The sequence below is a fragment of the Antechinus flavipes genome, chromosome 4 (genome assembly GCF_016432865.1).
Source record: "Antechinus flavipes isolate AdamAnt ecotype Samford, QLD, Australia chromosome 4, AdamAnt_v2, whole genome shotgun sequence".
In the NCBI taxonomy this organism is placed as follows: Eukaryota; Metazoa; Chordata; class Mammalia; order Dasyuromorphia; family Dasyuridae; genus Antechinus; species Antechinus flavipes.
This window is the reverse complement of record NC_067401.1, coordinates 1,742,248-1,761,032: the sequence shown is the minus strand read 5'-3', so window position 1 is coordinate 1,761,032 and position 18,785 is coordinate 1,742,248. Positions and strand designations below refer to the sequence as shown.

At 47.5% G+C, this 18,785-nt stretch overlaps 1 protein-coding gene across 23 annotated transcripts in view; it reads right to left on the bottom strand.

The window, feature by feature from the left end:
- Positions 1-18,785, bottom strand: part of PCBP3 (poly(rC) binding protein 3) — a 308,429-nt gene that overhangs the window by 46,980 nt on the left and 242,664 nt on the right. For 12 of the 23 annotated variants that reach the window (XM_051998342.1, XM_051998341.1, XM_051998330.1 and 9 more), the window contains 6 exons: positions 16,917-16,940; positions 14,376-14,408; positions 13,627-13,743; positions 12,317-12,448; positions 9,996-10,145; positions 930-1,073 (listed from right to left, as the gene is read on the bottom strand). In XM_051998342.1, the coding sequence (XP_051854302.1) occupies positions 930-1,073; positions 9,996-10,145; positions 12,317-12,448; positions 13,627-13,743; positions 14,376-14,408; positions 16,917-16,940 (600 nt within the window). The remainder of the gene's footprint in view (positions 1-929; positions 1,074-9,995; positions 10,146-12,316; positions 12,449-13,626; positions 13,744-14,375; positions 14,409-16,916; positions 16,941-18,785) is intronic. The other 11 variants (XM_051998337.1, XM_051998335.1, XM_051998334.1 and 8 more) reach the window with 4 other exon arrangements.

Genomic DNA, 18,785 nt, shown 5'->3' with positions numbered 1-18,785 from the left:
GGCACTAGACAAGGGGCCGGTCTCAAGGACATTTGGTTGTTTGGGAGCATCTGACTTTTTTTTTTTTTTTTGCCTCCGCTTGTCTCTTTGGGCAGCATCTGTGTTCGTGTGTAGGGAGATGCCCAGAATCCAGCCCTCATGGGGGCCCCCTATTAGGATAGGACACCAGGACTATGGGACGTGGAAGACAAAATTTCTGCCTAGAAATGGGTCCGCTGCTTTTCAGATCAGTTTACCACAGACAGGCCATTAGAAGTCTGGAATGGAACTAAAACAAACTTGGTGCTGTTGACTAACTTTAGTAACAAAGGAAAATGTTTTTTAGGACTAGTCTGGGAAGAGAACTAGAGGGAAATAATGATATACAATTATAGAGATGAATTTCAGGACTTGGTCATCAGCCATGCTCATAGATGGGGAAACAACATGGTTCTGTTCAAGTATTCCTTTCTGAGGACGCTAAGCCAATCTCTCTGCTCAGTTCATTATGTCATTGACTATTTATCTGTCTTCTCTAGTCTTTTGAAGGAGGTGGGAGGGAGAAAGAGAGGAAGAAAGAGACAGAGACAGAAAAAGAGAGAGACAGACAGACAGACACAGAGAGAAAGGGAGAGGGACAGAAGGGGAAGAAAGGGAAGGAGGAAGGGAGGGAGGAAGAGAGCAGAGAGGAGAAGAGAGGGAGAGAGAGACAGACACAGATAGACAGAAAGAGATAGCTAGGTACAAGAGTCTCCCCTTCCTCAGTTCACATCCTAGCAAAGGAGGCAAGCCCGGTGCTTTCCCATCAAGCGGCAGGTGGACAGGGCCCATTTGGACTGGATTGGCCGGCCATGGCAATGGCGCAGAGCTCTGTGCCCAGCTGCATGGGCATGCTATGAACGGGACGAGACCATGCAAGTGAGAAGGCGAGAAAACCTGAGCGCACTAACGGGCAGCGGCTGGTGCTGCAGTAATAGGCTGAGGTTGGCAGTGGAGGCTGCAAGCGGGTCGGCTCTTACCTGACCACCTGCAAAAATGACAGGGGTGGAGGCGGGCTTTGGGCGGTAGGGGATGGTGGCACCTTTCGGTGGGGACTAGGAAAAGGGACAAGGAGAGGGAGAGAGAACATTAGAACAGCTTTCTGGAGATGGCCGTCAGAAGAGTTAAGAGCGCGCAGCGAGCCAGGGCCAGCAGAGGCCAGGGAGGCGTCGCCTTCTCGGAGCCCGTCCTCCTTCCTCACTCGGAGCACTCGGGGATCCGCAGGCCAGCCCTGCCTGACGCGCATCCGAAGAGGGCAGCTGCAAGGCGGACCCCAGAGCCGGCCGCGTGAGGGGGCCAGGAGGGAGGAGGATGCACTCTTAGGCCCCGTTTTCGGGGGAGGCTCCTCTCACCTTCCTTGCCCTGAGGATTTTCCCCCACCGTACCTTCTGGGCTCAGTCCCCAGAGAACTCTTCTCTTTAGGCCATTCTCATCTGCCCTACTCCTTTGGGACCTAGTGGTCTCATGACGTCTGTCTGATTAGAAATCGGAAACTCGCCAAGCCCTGCCCAGCCCATTCCTAGAGCTCTTTCCTGCCTCTGAAGGCCACTAGCCATCTTGCCCTGAAGTACAGGAGGAGTACCCTAACCATAGACTGGCTCTCCGGTGCGCCCTTAAGAAGGCTGCTTTTTGTCTTTCTGACACGTGTCTCGACAAGGACCGATATTCCAGGGCTGGGCTGGGTGGCTGCTGAGCGCCAGCTCTGTTCTCCCGAGGCCACCCGAGCCGAGCACCCCCTTGTAGAAGGTGCTGTGATTAGACATGGGATTCCTCTGGCTTCCTGCTTGCCCTCGCCCTCACTTCCCAGGAGGAGAAAGGGGGCTTGCGGACATTCTGGCCAGAGTGCATGGAGGTGGAACATTCACAAAGCGTTTCCTATGGATGGTGATCTCAGCAGAGATGATAATGCCTCGGATGGGATTTAGAGAGGTCACGGCTACTGTACCGCAGACCTGCACTTGGGATGTCCCAGAAAAGCCCAATGCCTCGCGTATTCCAGGCCCTGAAGGCCACATATTCAAACTGTGAGGAATTCAATAAGGGGGAATCTACACAAAGCAACAGATCCAAACCAGGCAGTTTAGACCCCCTCTCAGGCAGAGTGCTGGCTTTCACCTGGCCTTCCTCTCTACAGCTCATTTCGTGCCGTTTAGGAGCCCAACATTCTGGCTCGCGGGGGCTGAAAGCTGGCTAGGGGTAGAGTTAGCTCGGAGCAGCACCAAACCTCTCCTTTCAGCTGCTTCTCCTGGATTCAAAGAAGTTCCAACTTGGCAGAGACCTCACAAGCATTTCATCCAATCTAGACAAGAATTTCCCATAAACATTCCCTAGAAGAGGTCAACCAGCATGTGCTTGGAGGCCATTAGATGGATTAGTAATCCTTCGCAAGGAAGCCCCTTCCACTTTTTAATTATTAAGATGCTTTTCCTGCCTCTTGGCCCCCTCCACTCAGTACTCCAGTTCTGCCCTCCTGGACCAAACAGACCGATGGCAAACCCTTCTCTAAATGGCAGTCCTTCAAACAATTGAAGACTGCTCTCCCATCCCCTTTAAACCCCATCCCCCACACCCAGTTTGTTAAATTGATCCTTGTATGGACACGACTTCATTGCTCCGATATCAGAATGATGAGATCTTTGCCTTCTCTGCCATATTTATCAGAGCTCTCAAACTGTCGTGCCTAGAATTCCAGTAGCCTAGAAACCTTGTTCCATGGAGTGTGGAGTGAATATGGCATGGAAGTTTAGTGACAACAGCCCAACTTTCAACAGGACCCGATTTCCTTGGGTCACCAAGAAGAGTCAGCCCCCTAGCTTGTGTCATTTCTCCCATCTCATGACATTAAAAACTGAGCACTCCTTTGACGTCCAGTTAAAAAGGTTGACTTGGAGATTCTGTGGCTTTCATCTTCACTGAACTACTTCTGTGTAATCCTTGTCTTGGCGACGTGCTGAGTTTAGAATACATATCCGAGAATCCAATTCAACCTGGGCTCACATACATAATTGGCCATTTTTCCTGAGATGGTTAGTTAGCGTTCAACCTGTGGATTTGTTACCAGAGGGAAAAACAAACAGATTTAAGGGAGCCAACTTGAGCCCACATGTAGACCACTTCAGAACCGAGTCTGTGGCTGCTGGCAGTGAAATAAATGCCTTTGCCACTTACCCAAGTGGATTGTTGAGGGGCTCTCTTTTCCAGGACTCTCCCCAGTAGGGATTTATTGTGGAGAAGTTCTGATCTTTCTTGTTTCCAATGGGGCTCATGAAACCGAGATCAAAGATCACCAAAGGCAAAGGCAGTGTGGAAACCTTGTTTTCCCCTCCAAACTCGTTTTCCATTCGAAGGTCTAAGTTTTTTGTCAGTGGGCCATTGCAGTGACCTTGGCTATCTTCAACTTCATGACATGAGGTGTTTTCACAATTTCACTGTTGATTACCTTCCCACGACCTCTTCTATATCCTCTTCAGGGAAGATTTTGCTTTAGAATAGGAGGGACTACCAACCTCCAGGGTGTGTAATCACACTGCTTGAGACGTTCTATTCCTCTTCCTCTTTCCCTAATGTTTTTGAAATCTGCCCGTGCCATTTCTGTATACACTTCTTGGAGTGTGTTTGGCGTGAGCCACCTTCTTTCCCATTCGGACAGAGATCAATCTAGTTGGGGTCTGGCTTCTCTTCCAACTCAGTGATTCTGTAGCATTTCTGTTTTTGCTTTGAAACATTTTAGCAAGCTCCTCAAGACAAAAATAGGATCTTCTTCCTTTGTAGCTTCCCACAGCACTTAGCAGGCCTTTCCTTGTAGATAGCAATGTGACCAGTGGTGATGACTGACTGGGCTAAAGAGCTCAGCTGAGACTCACTTTGGATAATGAAAGCCTTTTTTTCTATGTAACTCTTGCTCTTCCAGCTAGAGGGGAATTTTTTTTTTGATTTCTCATTTTCCCATCAGTTAATATTGCTTGGGAAGCTGTAATTATGTGATCAAACCCCTTTAGCTACCTACCCTCTTTGAAATTATCATAAGCAGCAAGTTGAAAAGGCTTTCAATTTTTTTTTATTTTGAGGAGTTGAATGCTCCCCAAGAATTCTCTCATACCTCATTTGGTTCTTGGCTCATGGTTCTCAATGGTATCTCAATGGTTTATCATTCAGGCAGATTCTAATTGGCTCTCCAATAGGGTCCTAGTGATAGAATGTCTATGCTATCCAAGGCCAACTTATTCAAGAATAAAGAGGATCACCTGCAGTCCAGAGTCCAAATTTTGAATTCTTTGAGCAATAATATCCCCAGAGATGAGGGGCAGAATGATGGAAAGGAATGGGAAGTTAAGAGTCCTACTGTTTTCAGACTGTCTCCAAACATTAATTAAGTTATTGTACTCTAGAAGTTTGATCATCAATGAGTTGATATGTTAGGGGTAGAAGGACTGATATCTTCTTGACCGTCTTAATATAAATGAAACTTGAAGACAAAAATATTGTAGCTCAATGCAAAGATGGATCCAAGAGACAAAGAGAAGTCTGTAGAATTGATTTAATCCTGTACTCCAAAGCAGATGGAAAATATCATTTCATGAGATACTTGAAGCTGGCATGTTGCAATGCTCCCGATACTCATATACAAAATGAGCAGAAAGAGAATTGCCCTCATGTGTCGACTTGGTTAAAGAGGATGGAGTAGAGACATGCTCTGAAGTCCTTGGCAAGATCTTCCAAAGCAATTCAACAATTTCCATGAACAGAACTGGAAATTGCAGGGATCCTCTTCAACTGAGGAATGGGTGAACAAGTTGTGGCGTGTGACTGTGGTGGAATACTATTGTGCTACAAGAAATGATGAGCTCAATCATCTTAGAAAGGCATGGGAAGACTTGTAAGAAATGTTGAAGAGTGAAATGAGCAGAACCAAGAGAACACTGTATACAGTAATGGCAATATTATTTTAAGAACAACTTTGAGCAACTAAGTCATTTTGGCTATTATAAAAACACAAATTATAAATAAAGGAGATATGAAGAAAGATGCTACTGGCATCCAAAGAAAGAACTAACAGAAGTATGTATATAATAATTTTACACACACACACACACACACACACACACATTTGTGTCTAATGTAGCCAAACCTAGGGCAGGAATGAGGAAGGAAGAAAAAGGGAAAAAAAGAAATTTGCATGATAATTTTGTTGTATATTTGGAGAAAATATCAAGTTGTACATTGTAAAGCAGTTTTGTGTGCAGTCTTCTTTTTTAAAAATGTACTTTTTAATGGAAATGCTTTCTTTGTTTTGTGAATTGAGCATAAAATCAATTTTAAAAGCTATTCAGTGACTTTAATATGAGAGTAGGAACTTAGGCTAATGGAGACAAATGTATCAGAACATAAGCTTTAGCTCCAATAATGCTCCAAAGGCTTATAATTTACACCTGTAAATCCTGAATACTTCTTTGACCAAGAAAACTGGAAGTCCCTAGAATATGGCTAAAAACTAAACATTGCCACTCAAAAAATGGCTCTAATTTTGACAGGAAATGATTGCTTATTGATGTAAGCATAATCTCAGCATAATAACTGTTCAGTCAAATCATTTACTGGTTAGAGTCATGGTCTTTATTGACTATATCTATAACAACAACAAAATTAAATAGGTAATGTCTTGTTGACAACAATGATAACAATAACTGGGAAAAAAAAGCTATGTGTGATATCAACAGCTCTAATTTGACCTATTTAAACAAGCTGCTGACAATGAAAAATAGGGAACAGATAAAGGTAGAGTCATTGATTCTGATTATTACTAATACTCAGAAGGGTTTAACTGACATAAAACATTGGTTATAACAAAGAATGTAGTTAATATGAGTATAAGTAAGAAACCTGTAGAGAATTTGCCTAAGAGAGACTCACCTAAGCCAAATTTCATCTAATGCATTAGACATAATGTGAAGGAATGAAAGGGAACATATTAGCTAGCACTTTTGTAGTGATGTATTCTTATATTTGGTGTCAATGTAGCCATCACATCGAACCCTTCCTCCTTGGTATATAATTTGTTAAATTAGAAGTGACAATGATGCTCAAGAAAATTAAGTGGGAAAGTATGACTTGACCAAATATTTACCAAGGAAATTTCTATTACAGGCAACTCAATTTAATAGGCACTTTGGATCATTTTAAAGTTATCTCAAGAATGCAAAAGAACAGTTATAAAAACCACAGATTGTATTATCGCCCCAAAGAATGTAACCGAGTTGATATCAGTAATTAGTGAGTGACTGGTCCAATTTTTCATCTCTATAAATGTTTGTAAGAATAACTTATATACAAATTGAGAGTGTCCTTAATGAAATTATCAGAATGGAACAGAACGGAATAAAATCTGTAGACTCTTGCTCTAGTTGACAGCATCCTTACAATTGCACAATTGACTGAACTGAGGAGGCGTGGAGAATACACAATCTGGCTCTGTTTGTTATTTGTTGATTATAACAAGAAGAAAAAAACCTGATCTGGTAAAAATGACAAATCTTGAAGACTTTCCCTCCAATGAGGTGTCTCCCATAAATGTATTCCTATTCCATTATATACCAGTGACATGTATGGCCACAGAGATAATTACAACCTCATTTTTTACAGCATAAAATAGGATACATGCTCATCAGAATTATCTGCCATTGTCATGGAGGATGTCCTGTGCAGCCCTACCCAGATGGAAGAACCCCTCTTGATAGATGGTGAGGTTCTTTATATGATCCTGTTTCCCATGAAAATGTTCTGGCTGCAGGGAGCCCCAGAAAATTATGGAACTTCTTCAAGAAAATTATGGCCTCTCAAAAGAACTTGTCCTATCAACCCACACAGGTAAAAGACAATGGATGACATTTGCATATCGCCCACATGATTTGCATGATTTTTAGGCAGCCCAGTAAGATCATCAAGTAAATTGGTGTCCAATAAGTACTGCGGATGGGCCATGATCTGAATCCCAAACTGAAAAAAAAGAGGAGACCAGCATGGATGGCATCCGAGGAACTGTTCCCTGCTTTCAAAGATCCCAATTTGCTCTATGCTGCCCTGCCCCCAAATCAATAGTTATCTCTAGTGCTTAACACTACTGGCCACCCAGTAATGTTTAACCAATCCTTGTTCATTGATGGTTTAATAATAATGCTTGCTTGAAGTTGTGGAATTATGGACCAAAGTGATTTCATACGATTCAAGATGGCAGAAAGTTTTAGGGTGGATACAAGCGACTGTAGCTTCACTACCAATGACCTGTGCTTCAGAAGCAGTGACATGTATAATAGGATATGAGAGGGGGCAAGTCATTGATGAGAAAAGCAGTATGGGAAGCATAGTCCAAGAATGATTCTTGACTGGGGGAGAGATTCTCTGTGGATATTGTAGGACTCAAGGATCAGACTGGATAAGAAGGTGGAGTGGGTCATGATCTGGCCTAGTAGAGGGAGCAGTGTCATAGAGATCATGGATGTATCAAAATGGATAAAATACATATGATTGGCTAGTGGTCTAAATTAATCTACTCAACATACATGTACACATACATGTGCCATTTTATATATTCCTTAGGAATAAAGTATGACAGTTTTCTAAAAGAGGCAAGAAATTTTGGTGACATCGGCAGTCTTGCAGGAGTACCCAGAATGACAAAGTCCATCAGACAGATGCAGCTGAGCAAGAGCAGGGCAGTCTCTAACAGTCAGCATCAGATTCTCAAGAGGGTTCCCCTTCTTGGGCAGATCATGGAAACATTGCCGGCTTTGTGGTTTGAACTAGAAATTTATGGAAGAAAACAGGGAAGAGTTTGATGTTTTTCCCTGTGACACACTGAATATTACACTTCAAAGAAAACATCTTACTTAAAACAACTTACAGTACAATTAATGTTTTAAAAATCCTGGCAGAGAGGGAGGCTTTAAAAGGACAAGAGCAAGTGCTGGGACAATTTCAAAAGTTTCTAAGAATAGGATTGTAGGTTCCTAAACTAAGAGCTGATTTGAGGCCATCAAATATAACCTCCTTTTCTTTCAGATAAAGAAAAGGCATGGGGTGGCCTGGCCAAGGTCAGTGACCTTGAAGGAAAAAATATCACAAAAAGGAATAACATCATTACAATAGTTTTTCAAGAGTTGAATGATCCAAGAATGATAATTTCAATATTAACTTCTTTGTTATTGTTGTCTTTCAAGAGTTAAGCAATGGAGGTGTTCACATCAGTGTAGACTGATTACCTTGAAAGGATTAGAACTCATTGCTTCTTCATATAATGAGGAAAATGGCACCTTTTCCAACCTTGAGCTTTCCCATTTTGTTAAAATGGAACCCATTGGGCCAGTGCTCCCACTGTCCCTCCACTGAAGTTCTCTGAGTTAAGTTTCTGGGAGTCCATCATCAGAAGCCTTGACACTAAGTATTTTTTGCTATTATTATTGTTATAATCATTACTATTATTTACCATAGCATCCCATAAAGCCATTGATTTGGGCACAGAGAGGTCACAGCCTTTGTAAGTGAGAGGAGGGCTGGAGCCATATCTTTGAAGAACTGAAAATGTCAAATACAGTGAAAATTGGACTGTCCTTACCCTAGGCACATGAGCCTTTTATATTACTATTTACCTCATATAGCAAGAGCTTAAGTTAAGTTGGTCAAGATCAGGTCCTTGCCTTTTGAAAGCAGACATTCAATTTGGGTTACTGTAAGAGAACCCAGAATCTCTCTTCTGCCACATGAAGGTCACTGGAGTTGGAGGAAATAGTGAGAGTCTTGTGGCTTGATGCATGATCTTTCCTATTTGCCACCTTCTCTTCTCTTTCCTAAGTGCCCATTTTAGTTGGATAAAAGCAGAATAAATAATGCAAAGACAGAGAACTCTGGACCTGAGCTGTTCTTTCTTTAGCACTTCCTCCCGTCACCTGTGGTTTGGGCGTTTTCCTAAGCAACTCTGACTATCATGATGACCATAATAGAAATCCTCCATGAGGTGCCATCTTGTTGTTGCTTAATTACTCCACATTTCTTCTCCTGGGTCATCGGTGCACATTTTAGTTCCCATGGAACTTCGTTAGGCTCTTGGATGATAATGACTTTTGTCCTGGGCTTCTTGCATTGTCCAGCTTCTCACTGTTAGGCCCTTGAGGAAAGGAGCATGTTACATCCTTTTCTGTGTCTCCTACAGTGTCTTGAAAATAAGTGCTCAGCTCTCTGTCTCTGTCTCTGTCTCTGTCTCTGTCTCTCTCTCTCTGTCTCTCTCTCTCTCTCTCTCTCTCTCTCTCTCACACACACACACACACACACACACACACACACACATTCTGTGTTCTTTAATATTACTCCTAAAGAACCATTTCTGGGACACATATTTCTCCCATCCATACGCCCAGGACATGTCTGAGAAGCTTCCTGGTAACCATTCCCTCTGGTTTCTAGAATATTCCTTAGTTGCTTTCCATTTCCCAAATTCAAGGGGACTGGCTGCTTTTCGGGTCCTTTTCCAAGCAGCATGGAATATTTGAAGATTTTTTTTTATGCTGAAAGATAACAAATATAGCTGCCACGGGCTGGGCTTTGGGTCACCAGAGATGACCAAAGAGGAAGCAGACACTGGGTGACCAACTGTCCTCTCTAAGATCCAATCCAATGCTAGATTACTTTGGGGGGAAGCAGAACTGCAGTCCTTCAAATTGGGGCAGAAATTTACAGCTGATTCCCCTCAATATTCCATATGGATTCAGAGGAAGTCACAGATGAATGACGATGGCCTGAATCCAGGTCCCCAAACGTAACACCTCCATGTGTCTTAAGCGCAAACAAATAGTCTGAAGAGGATAAGGAATGCTACCAGGAAACGAGAAATGGGCCAACCCATGGCTTGTGATCAATGGAAGCAATCAATGGCCGCCCGGTGGTTTGCAGTGGTAAGATTTGTTAGGTTGAGAGCCGCTATACATTACCCCCACTGTTACAGACTGTACCTCCAGCATCACCACACAGATCTGTTTGACACATTGGATGATGGCGTCGGGGGTCCCCGAGATGGTCACTGCCCGCTCTGTCGAGTTGGGCAGCATGTCCCCCGCCACTTGAACCTGAGCACCTGTAGACTGGAAAAACAAGGAAATTGGAAGAAGAAGAGAGAGAAAGACGACTGTTGGATCAGCAGAAATGAAAAGACAAACAGTTTCCTTGAGACCGCTATCTTGCTTTAAGATGTGCCCTGTATGTTTTATCATTAGCAAATCCCATACACATCCATTCTGCTGTGGCAAAATACAATGACCGGCTTTCTCTGTCTCTCTCCCAAACAATCACTGGTCTTTGGATGGCACCTTTACTATGCTCTGGAATATTAAACAAAGTACAAAATGCTCCTTTTCTTAATCTCGATTTGAGGGAACGGTTCTGATGGGAGGGCTGCTTATAATTTGATGGACAGAGCTAGAGCAAAGATATAGTGGCATAGATGGGAAAAAAGTGGGTTAGCAAACGGAACAGATGGGAAACATTTCGTGACTTAGTCCCAAGAGGCGTCTCAATAGAGGGCTAATCATCTTCGCCAAATGTAGGAAATTTTATCTCCTCTGATTACACCTTGAGAAGAAGTGGGTTTAGATGGAGTTTGAGACATAAAGGAGAATGCTGCACTATAAAGTCCATGGGATCTACGATGTGACTTAAAGCTGGGAGAGATCCCAGAGGTCGTCTCACTCAAGCATCCCATCGTACAAAAGAAGAACCAAACCCAGGAGAGATTAAGTGACCTCCCAAGATCACACAGGTGGTTGGGACCTGAACCCAGGTCTTCTTTCACTGGCTCATCCTAGAGATGCTTGGTCTCCTCCATAGAGGGCAAAGTCTGCTGCTTTCTCATCATTTGTCTATGGGGCCATGAAGGAATGAAAGGCCAAACCTTATGCCAAGGGAAGTAAGAAGGAACCCCTTCCTCCACTAAACGGAGATGTCATGTTTGCTGCACTTTGGCTAGAACTGGGCATTCTGGAGGCCCCGAGAAAGAACGGCTCGTCCCAGTCCCACAGAGCGAGAGAGCTCCCATCCAGAGCTCCTCCCTTACCATGACACTCCCCTCACCTAGTGAGAAATCAAGGCTGGGAGACACACGGAGTGAGTGCGAGAAGGGACCATGTTCCCGGGCTCCTCTGGTCAACCCAGCTCAAGCCCAGGGGAATGCTCCGTAGCCCGATGGGCCTTGGCTGCTAATGCACGGAGTCACTCGGGCTTCTGGCTTAGTAGGGCTGCTTCATCACTGTCTGGTCCCTCTCAGCGGCAGATGGGCCCCGGGGGCTTCACCTGCCAGATGGAGGATTTGGCCAAGATGAGGTCTCTGAGGCCCTTCTGCACTTGGAGATCAGATGTCAGGAGAAGACTCCCCCAAACCCAGCTCTCAGCTTTGGGCTGCGTGTACGTGCACATGGCTGCACATGTGTGTACATGTGTGCTTTCATCTTTACTTATCAAAATCCTCACTCACCTCCTTCAAACTCGCATCCTCTTTGATTAAAAATCCGTGACCTCATGAGCCCTCTCCTTCTCCATTCTCAGGACCTCGGTCCTCAGAACGCATCACATTCAAGGGCACTTGGCTCAAGGGCATCTTTCTTTCATGGACGCATTTAGGGGCTATTAATTTTTGTTCATTTTGTTTTTGTTTGATTCTAAGAGCTGAGAGGAAGGGAGAGATTTGTGTGTGAGAGTGTGAGAGTGTGAGTGTGTGTGTGTGTGTGTGTGTGTGTGTGTGTGTGTATGTGTGGAGAGAGAGAGAGAGAGAGAGGTGGGGGGGAGAGAGAGAGAAGGGGAGGGAAAGAGAGAGAGAGAGAGAGAGAGAGAGAGAGAGAGAGGTGGGGGGGAGAGAGAGAGAAGGGGAGGGAAAGAGAGAGAGAGAGAGAGAGAGAGAGAGAGGTGGGGGGGAGAGAGAGAGAAGGGGAGGGAAAGAGAGAGAGAGAGAGAGAGAGAGAGAGAGAGAGAGAGAGAGAGAGAGAGAGAGAGAGAGAGAGAGAGAGAGAGAGAGAGATTCCCACATGACCCTTGGAAGTGTATCCTTCAATCAGCCAATCAACTGTCCCGAGCACGGGGCACTGTATTAAGAGCAGGAGTTTAGGAAGCTTCGATTGATTCACTCTATTTTAGGTGTGAATGGTGGGAAGGAATTCTGTTTCAGGTGGAGGTGAATGGCTTATTTCTCTTCCATGCAGAGCAGCAGACTTGCCACAGCACAGAACTTTCCAACTGAATGAATCAAAGAGGGGGTTCCCATTACCTCCCGGATTTCCTTGATCTTGGAGCCTCCTTTGCCAATCAGTGACCCGCACTGGCTGGCCGGGACAACCAACCTTAGTGTTACTGGTGGCTTACTGGTCGCAGTGCTGTTACTCATGGAGTTAATGATGTCCTGGGAGGGGAAGAAAAAAATGAAGGAGGGTTTGGTTAAGGGCCAGATCCTGTCGGAGGCAATGTAATACGGGTCTGATTGTGTTGGAAAGCAGCCAAGGAGACTGAGGTAGCCAAGGATGGAGTGGGAGGAATCACCCCTGAGACTTCAGGGCTTCACAAATTACCCATTGTCCTTGACCCAGATCCTCCTCCAGCACTGTTGGGAGGAGAAGCAAGGTCAAGCAAGGTCCCCCATGGGGAGAGTGGCAGAGTTGGGATTGGAATACGCTCGGTCTTCTCCCTCCCCAGACCAAGAGCGTGCTCCCTCTGCCTATTCGTCCAGGGCACGCCAGTGGTCACAGCACGTGGGGGTCACAGGGCCCTGAGAGGTCACGAGGGAAAGCCTGAAAATGAGATGACTTTTATGTAAAATGTGACCTTGACAAGGAGAAAATTGAATTTCTTGAAAAAGGATTCCACCATATAAAGGCTTTCAAAACAGTGCTATTCACAGGGGACGGGTGCTCAGCAAGTCTGCATTCCTCCTCTACGACTGCATCCCGAGTTTCCCTCGAGGAAACTGGAGCACACTGGGGGCCATATTAGAGAAACCCTGCTCTGGTCCCAGCTTCTCCGGCCTCCCCGTCACCTCCTGGAGCTCAGCGAGCAACAGCCCCTGCAGCTCCTTCCCCCAGATTTTCTCAGCAGGGCTTTTGAGGTGACACAAAAAAGGGGAAGCCCAGGGGGCATTGGGCTGACCTTGGGGCACGCTATCGCTCTAGGAGAAGCAGCACGTAGGCAGAATCTGGAGGGAGAGGGAGCAGACTTGGAGGGAATGATGTGGAAGGAAGACCAGAAATGCAGCAGCTCTGCTAATGGAGCCAGACTCAGCTGGAGAAGGCAGCCGGGCTCAGGGGAACCGCAGGGACCTGGAGAAAAAGCAGCTCAGGGCCAAGCTGGGGGACAGCGTCCAGGAGGGTCTCCCTGCTGTCGGGAGCAGTAGTTTCCATTTCTATATGGAGAGGCTCAATGGCGATGGGAGAGGGGCTTTAATGGAACTCCTAGAGCAAACACAGCCTGAAGCTCCGACTCCCTCTACAAGCGAGCTGGGGCTGACAAGGGGGTTCCATATGGGGTGACCCAGGTGGTGCCTGAGCTCATTTTGTTCATGGCGGGAGAGCGAGGGGACCTTCTTACCTCCTCAAACTTGTAGGCAATCATGGCAAAAGCCTTGAAGATGGCGTCAGTGGGGCCAGTTATGGTCACAATTCTCTCTGGGCAATTTCCTTCGGAGATGTTGATTCTCGCACCACTCTAGGAGAAGGAATTAAGCAAATCCCGTGGGCCGCATTCAGGGTCTTATTTAGGAGAGAGCATTCACTCCAAATGCTTGGTCAGGTCGTTTGTGAGTGCGGAAGCGCAAGGGTTCGGGTTCTGTTGCCTGGAAATCCTCAGAAGGGAATTTAGCTGTCGAGGGTCCCGCCTGCCCCCGTCCCTTTCATAGCAAACTGGGGCAAGGGCTCCCGAAGGCTCGCTCTGAGCCCCCCGCTGCCGAGGAAAGGCAATCAGCCCCCTGGGACTCGGCCCGTGAGGGTTTCCAGGGCCCGAGCTGTGGGGGGGACATTGCAAGTTGCCTATTGGATTGCACTCGCAAATGGTGCATCTGTGCCCTTGTGGGAAAGCGTCTCTGTGCACATCCGTACAGGGGAGCGTGGGCACGTGTGTGTGCGTGTGTGCACGTTTGTGCATACATGTGGCTCAGGCAGCCAATCCCAGCCCTCGCCGGGAACTCTGGGACCTCCCGAGAGGAGGCAGTCCCTCCTCCTCCCCCCCTCCCTTCCCTCCCATTGATAGAGCGGGGTCCGTGGCCCTCCCGCACACAGTTGATGCTGTCTGGGGTGACCCCTAAGGTCACTTAGAAGCCGGAATGGATTGATTCCACTTACCTCCTCGCGCATCTTTTTCACCGTTTCCCCTTTCTGAAACGAGAGTTAGAAAACAGAAGGGAGCGATCACATCCACGTTTCAGGCGGCTGGAGTCTTCCTACGCGGCCCCCCGGCGGTGGAGGTGCTGGGCCGCCAGGCTGGGAATCTCTGCTTCTGGGGAAAGCCCCAGGGCCCAGGCTGGGCCGGCCCAGGCAGCGGCTTCGCTCCTTGAGGAGAGGAGAGCCAGGAAGCCTCGGCGGGCACAGCCCCGGGAGCTTGGCTTTGGGGGGAGGTCCCAGGCCGGACACTCAGTGCAAACCTGACAGGGACTCGACGCTTGGGCGCGAGAAGAGCAGTGGAGTTCAGGGCTCCCGTTTTGCTGATGAGGGAACTGAGGCCCAAAGAGCTTAAGTGACCTGCCCCAGCAACATCGGTGGGCAGCGAGAGTCAGGCCCTTTACGTGCAGCCTTCCTTCCTCAGGACACAGCCCGTCTGCCTGCGTCTCCTTTGCTCATGGAGCCCGTTCCTTCCTGTCTGACTGAAGATGGCTCAGACAGTGGAGAGCCTGAAAGGCGCCCCTTCTAGTTAACTGACAAACCCTCAGACTTGACTGATAGGAACACCTGTTTTCAAATGATTTTCTCACATGAAAGAGAGATTTATCAGACTCTGCCAAAGTGGGCTGGGCCAGAGTCACCGCGTTCCTGGGTCATGGACGGCCAGGTGTGCTCCAGGACCCGGATCGGTTGTGGCGACACAGCTATTAACGCCTTTTCTTGGGTTAGTTTATGATCAGGTCATTCACCCAGAAGAGACTGAGCCTCCGACTGAGGGGACCTTAGCATGGGACCGCCTGAGGGCACCAGCCCACTTTCCCAGTGCTCCCAGTTTCCCAGAACGGGGTCCTTCCTCCCACTGGTCGTAAGTGCTCCCTCCCCCAGGCCCTCCTGGTTCTGCCCCTTGCTGCTTCCAGAACAAGCGTCTTTCTTCTCCCGGAGGTGGCTCGGGGCCCTCCTCCGTCTTTGTGCTTTTCCCCTGCTCCTTTCATACTCCCCGTGGCAGAGACTGCAGCCTCTCCCATCCCCGCGGCCTTTCTCTGGATGCTCGGCAGCCCACCCCGGTCCTCCCTGCCCTGAGCGGCTCGAGCCCCACTCCGGTCCCTCCTCCGCTGGCCTTTGGCTGCATTAACCTCTGCTTGGACTCTGCTGGGACTGCTCTCCCATGGGGAGCTTGTGGGCCACTGCCAGCCCCAGATCCTTTTTGCTTTGTTTATTTTTGGTGGGGTGGAATGGCAAATAGCCTGGTTATTGATCCTAGATCTCGAACTTGGAAGCCATCAGATCCCTGAGTATGTGACTGTACGTTTATCCCCAGCAGTAGAAAGAATACTAGATTAAGAATTAGAGAACTTGAATTCGGATCCCAGCTTTTCCTCTCACTTCCTGAGTGACCGACCTCATGTAAGTCACAGAAGTCTTCGGACCTCAGTTTCCTCAACTGTAAAATGTGGGAGGTCGGACTCAATGGCCCATAAGGCTCTTAACCCTGCCCTCCTGTTGTTGTCCAGCCGTGCTTAACTCTTCGTGACCCCTGGACCCTCCTACGTGGGGGTTTCCTTGGCAAAAACGCTGGGGGGATTTGCCATTTTCTTTTTCACTGCATTAAGGAAGTGAGCTGCCTGGAATCGCACTAGTAAGGGAGGCTGCATGAGAATCCAGGTCTCCCTGACTCCAGAGCTGGCGCTCTCTGCCCTATCCCTCATCCCACCACCTTGTTTTAGTTCCCCTGGGTCTGGGATGGTGGCCCTTCTTTGCATCCTGCCTGCTGTCCGTTGTTCTGAACGTGCCTCCCAGCTGTATTCCAGCTGCAGTTCTGACCAGCTCGCCCCCTCCTCCTCTCTCTGAGTGTAAGAAAATCATCGTTTCTAAACAGCAGCAGATGGAGCCCGGTGGGTGCCAGGGGGCCGCGTCCCAGAGCTGGCCCGCCAGGCTGAGAAGGCACCAGGGGTCGGGCCTTCAGCCGGCTCTGCACCCACCAAATGCTGCTTGGTCTGAGTTCGGTTCTGACCGAGACAAGGTGAGATCTCAGATCTGAGACCGCTCAGATCCATGAGAAAACAGAAACTGCCTGGGATTGTCGCCGTTTCCTGGTCAAAGCTCATGGCCAGAGGCTGCTGCCACTGATTCTCAGCTCGTCCCGGGAATAAGGCAAGACAAAACGGCTCTGACTGACGCCGGGCGGCTTAGGTTCCCCGTGAGGAGCGGCCCTGTGGAACAGCCATTAATTACCAGGGAGGCTGTCAAGTCTCCTCCTTGCTGGTGTTTAAAAAGCAAATAGACCAGCATGGTTGTGACGTGGTCTGCAATGAAGGCAGGCGGGAGGAGAATTGAAGAGTCTCCGGGGCTCTTGGCCACATCGGGGCTTGTTACAGAACCGAGGATTATTTTTAGTTGCCATTTCAGACTAGCAATTTACCCAATGTGTGCTCACAATTAATATAATCAGGCATTACCGGATCAGAACATGGAGAGATAAAGGAAGACATTCCAGGAAATAATTACCTTCCCAATGATGCTTCCAACTTCCTGCAGAAAAAAAGAGAAGACAAAAAATGAGCTTTCAGCTGCCCAGAGCTGGAGCGGAGATGAGACTCGCTAAGGGAGCTGGGGGCTGAGGCCGCCGATTCCTCCGGGAGCCCAAAGCAGGGGAATGGCTTTTTTCCTCTCCCCATTCCAGAAAAATGAATGTGCTCATTGGATAAGTAGCTATTGCTTCCCCGGTTGCCTCTGCACGTGTTTTAACAACGTCTGTAAACAACATGGAACCAGGGGAGCGCATCCGGCTAGAGAAGACACGCAGCTGACTGTTTTCCAGATGAATCGTTCGTGAGATGCTCTATATAGAAACACGAAACCTTTAGGGAAATGTGCGAGGAGTCAGTGATGAAAAAGAAATCCCTCTTCCATCATATTAAGGAGGCTTAAAACCCTACTTGGTTCACATAACCTTAAAATCAATTGTGTCTTTGGAGGGACTTGGGGTTCTGCGGCACGGAACGGGACCACCTGGCGCTGACCCGTTCTGATAACCCAGTCAGTGGAGGAGCCCGCTCCACAGCCAGGACGGGGCCGAGGGCCTCTGCCAGCAGCACGCGGCTGGTCTTAGCCACGGGCTTGTCACCATTTAGTCCTAGATTGGTGGCTGCATGTTTGGGTTTTTCTATTGATTTGTTTTTATTTTTGTCCTACTAGTCTTACTCACTAAATGGGCATCGCCTCAGACAAACTAAGACCTTGGAAAGACCTTGGTTTTAAAAGGCCGAGGTCTCCCACTGCCCCCGGGGGCCATCTCTGGCTGTGCTGATCCATCTCTTGCCCCTGGAGCCAGATGGCCCTGGAGGAGAGACTGAGGCTGGCGACCTTGCACAGCCCTCCCTCGCTTAACTCAACTCATGCCTAAGTTAAGGCATCGCCTTTCTGATGTCATGGTCCTCCTCTTCAGGAGAAAAGAGAAACGCTCCGTGTCTTTGCCTTGAGGCATTTCACCAGAGAGCAAACCCAGCCACCCAAGGAAAACTGTGCCTTTGGAAACGTGATTCCTTCTAATCATTGGTGTGATGATCTTTGATATTGTGCCTTTCACTGTGGCCTAGTCTATGCAGCCACAGAATAAGATACTCGTTTCCCATCGAACAAAATGAAAGGAGCCCATTGTGTGGTTCTAGACCAAGTTTCTGTTCAAGTTCCCTTCTCAGAAAGTATCAGAGATATTTACAACAGGTCTCTGAGCTATGGACCGATGAAATATAGTGTAAAAAGCATCCACTAAGTACCTTCTCTGCGCGTAGCATGGTGCTGTATCCTGAGGGAGATACCAAGTCTGGATACAATATGGCCATTACCCCCATGAAACCAAGAGTTAACAGACTGGTTACACAATATTACTTTTTTTTTTTTTAACAGAGGAATCAGTTGTGAAAGGGAAGGTTGTTAAAAGGTTTTGTTAAAAACCTTTAGAGGTGACTTCAAGGGATGAAGAGGACTTCGAGTGGTGGAGATGGAGAAGATGGGGCACTCTAGGTTTAGCCTTGCAAAAGTGTGGTATAGTAAGTGCATGGGGAGAAGGGGAAAGGGATTGGTACAATTTCTTGGGAAAGTGGAGTATAAACAAGGGGGTGATTTGTGGCAAGTTTGGAAGGGTAGTGTGGTAATCAATGCTGGGGGTCCTCAAAGGCCAGGCGGAGGGATGCCACTATCTCTCAGGAGGCAAGAGGGAGCAGCTCAAGTTGTTCAAGCAAAGGAGTAACAGACTCGATGTACAATCCTAGGACCTTGATTTAGAGCTAGAAGCAACACCAATATCATCTAGTTCAACTCACCTCATTTTACAGATAAGGAAACTGAAGTCCCGAGAGCAAAGTTCCTTGCTCA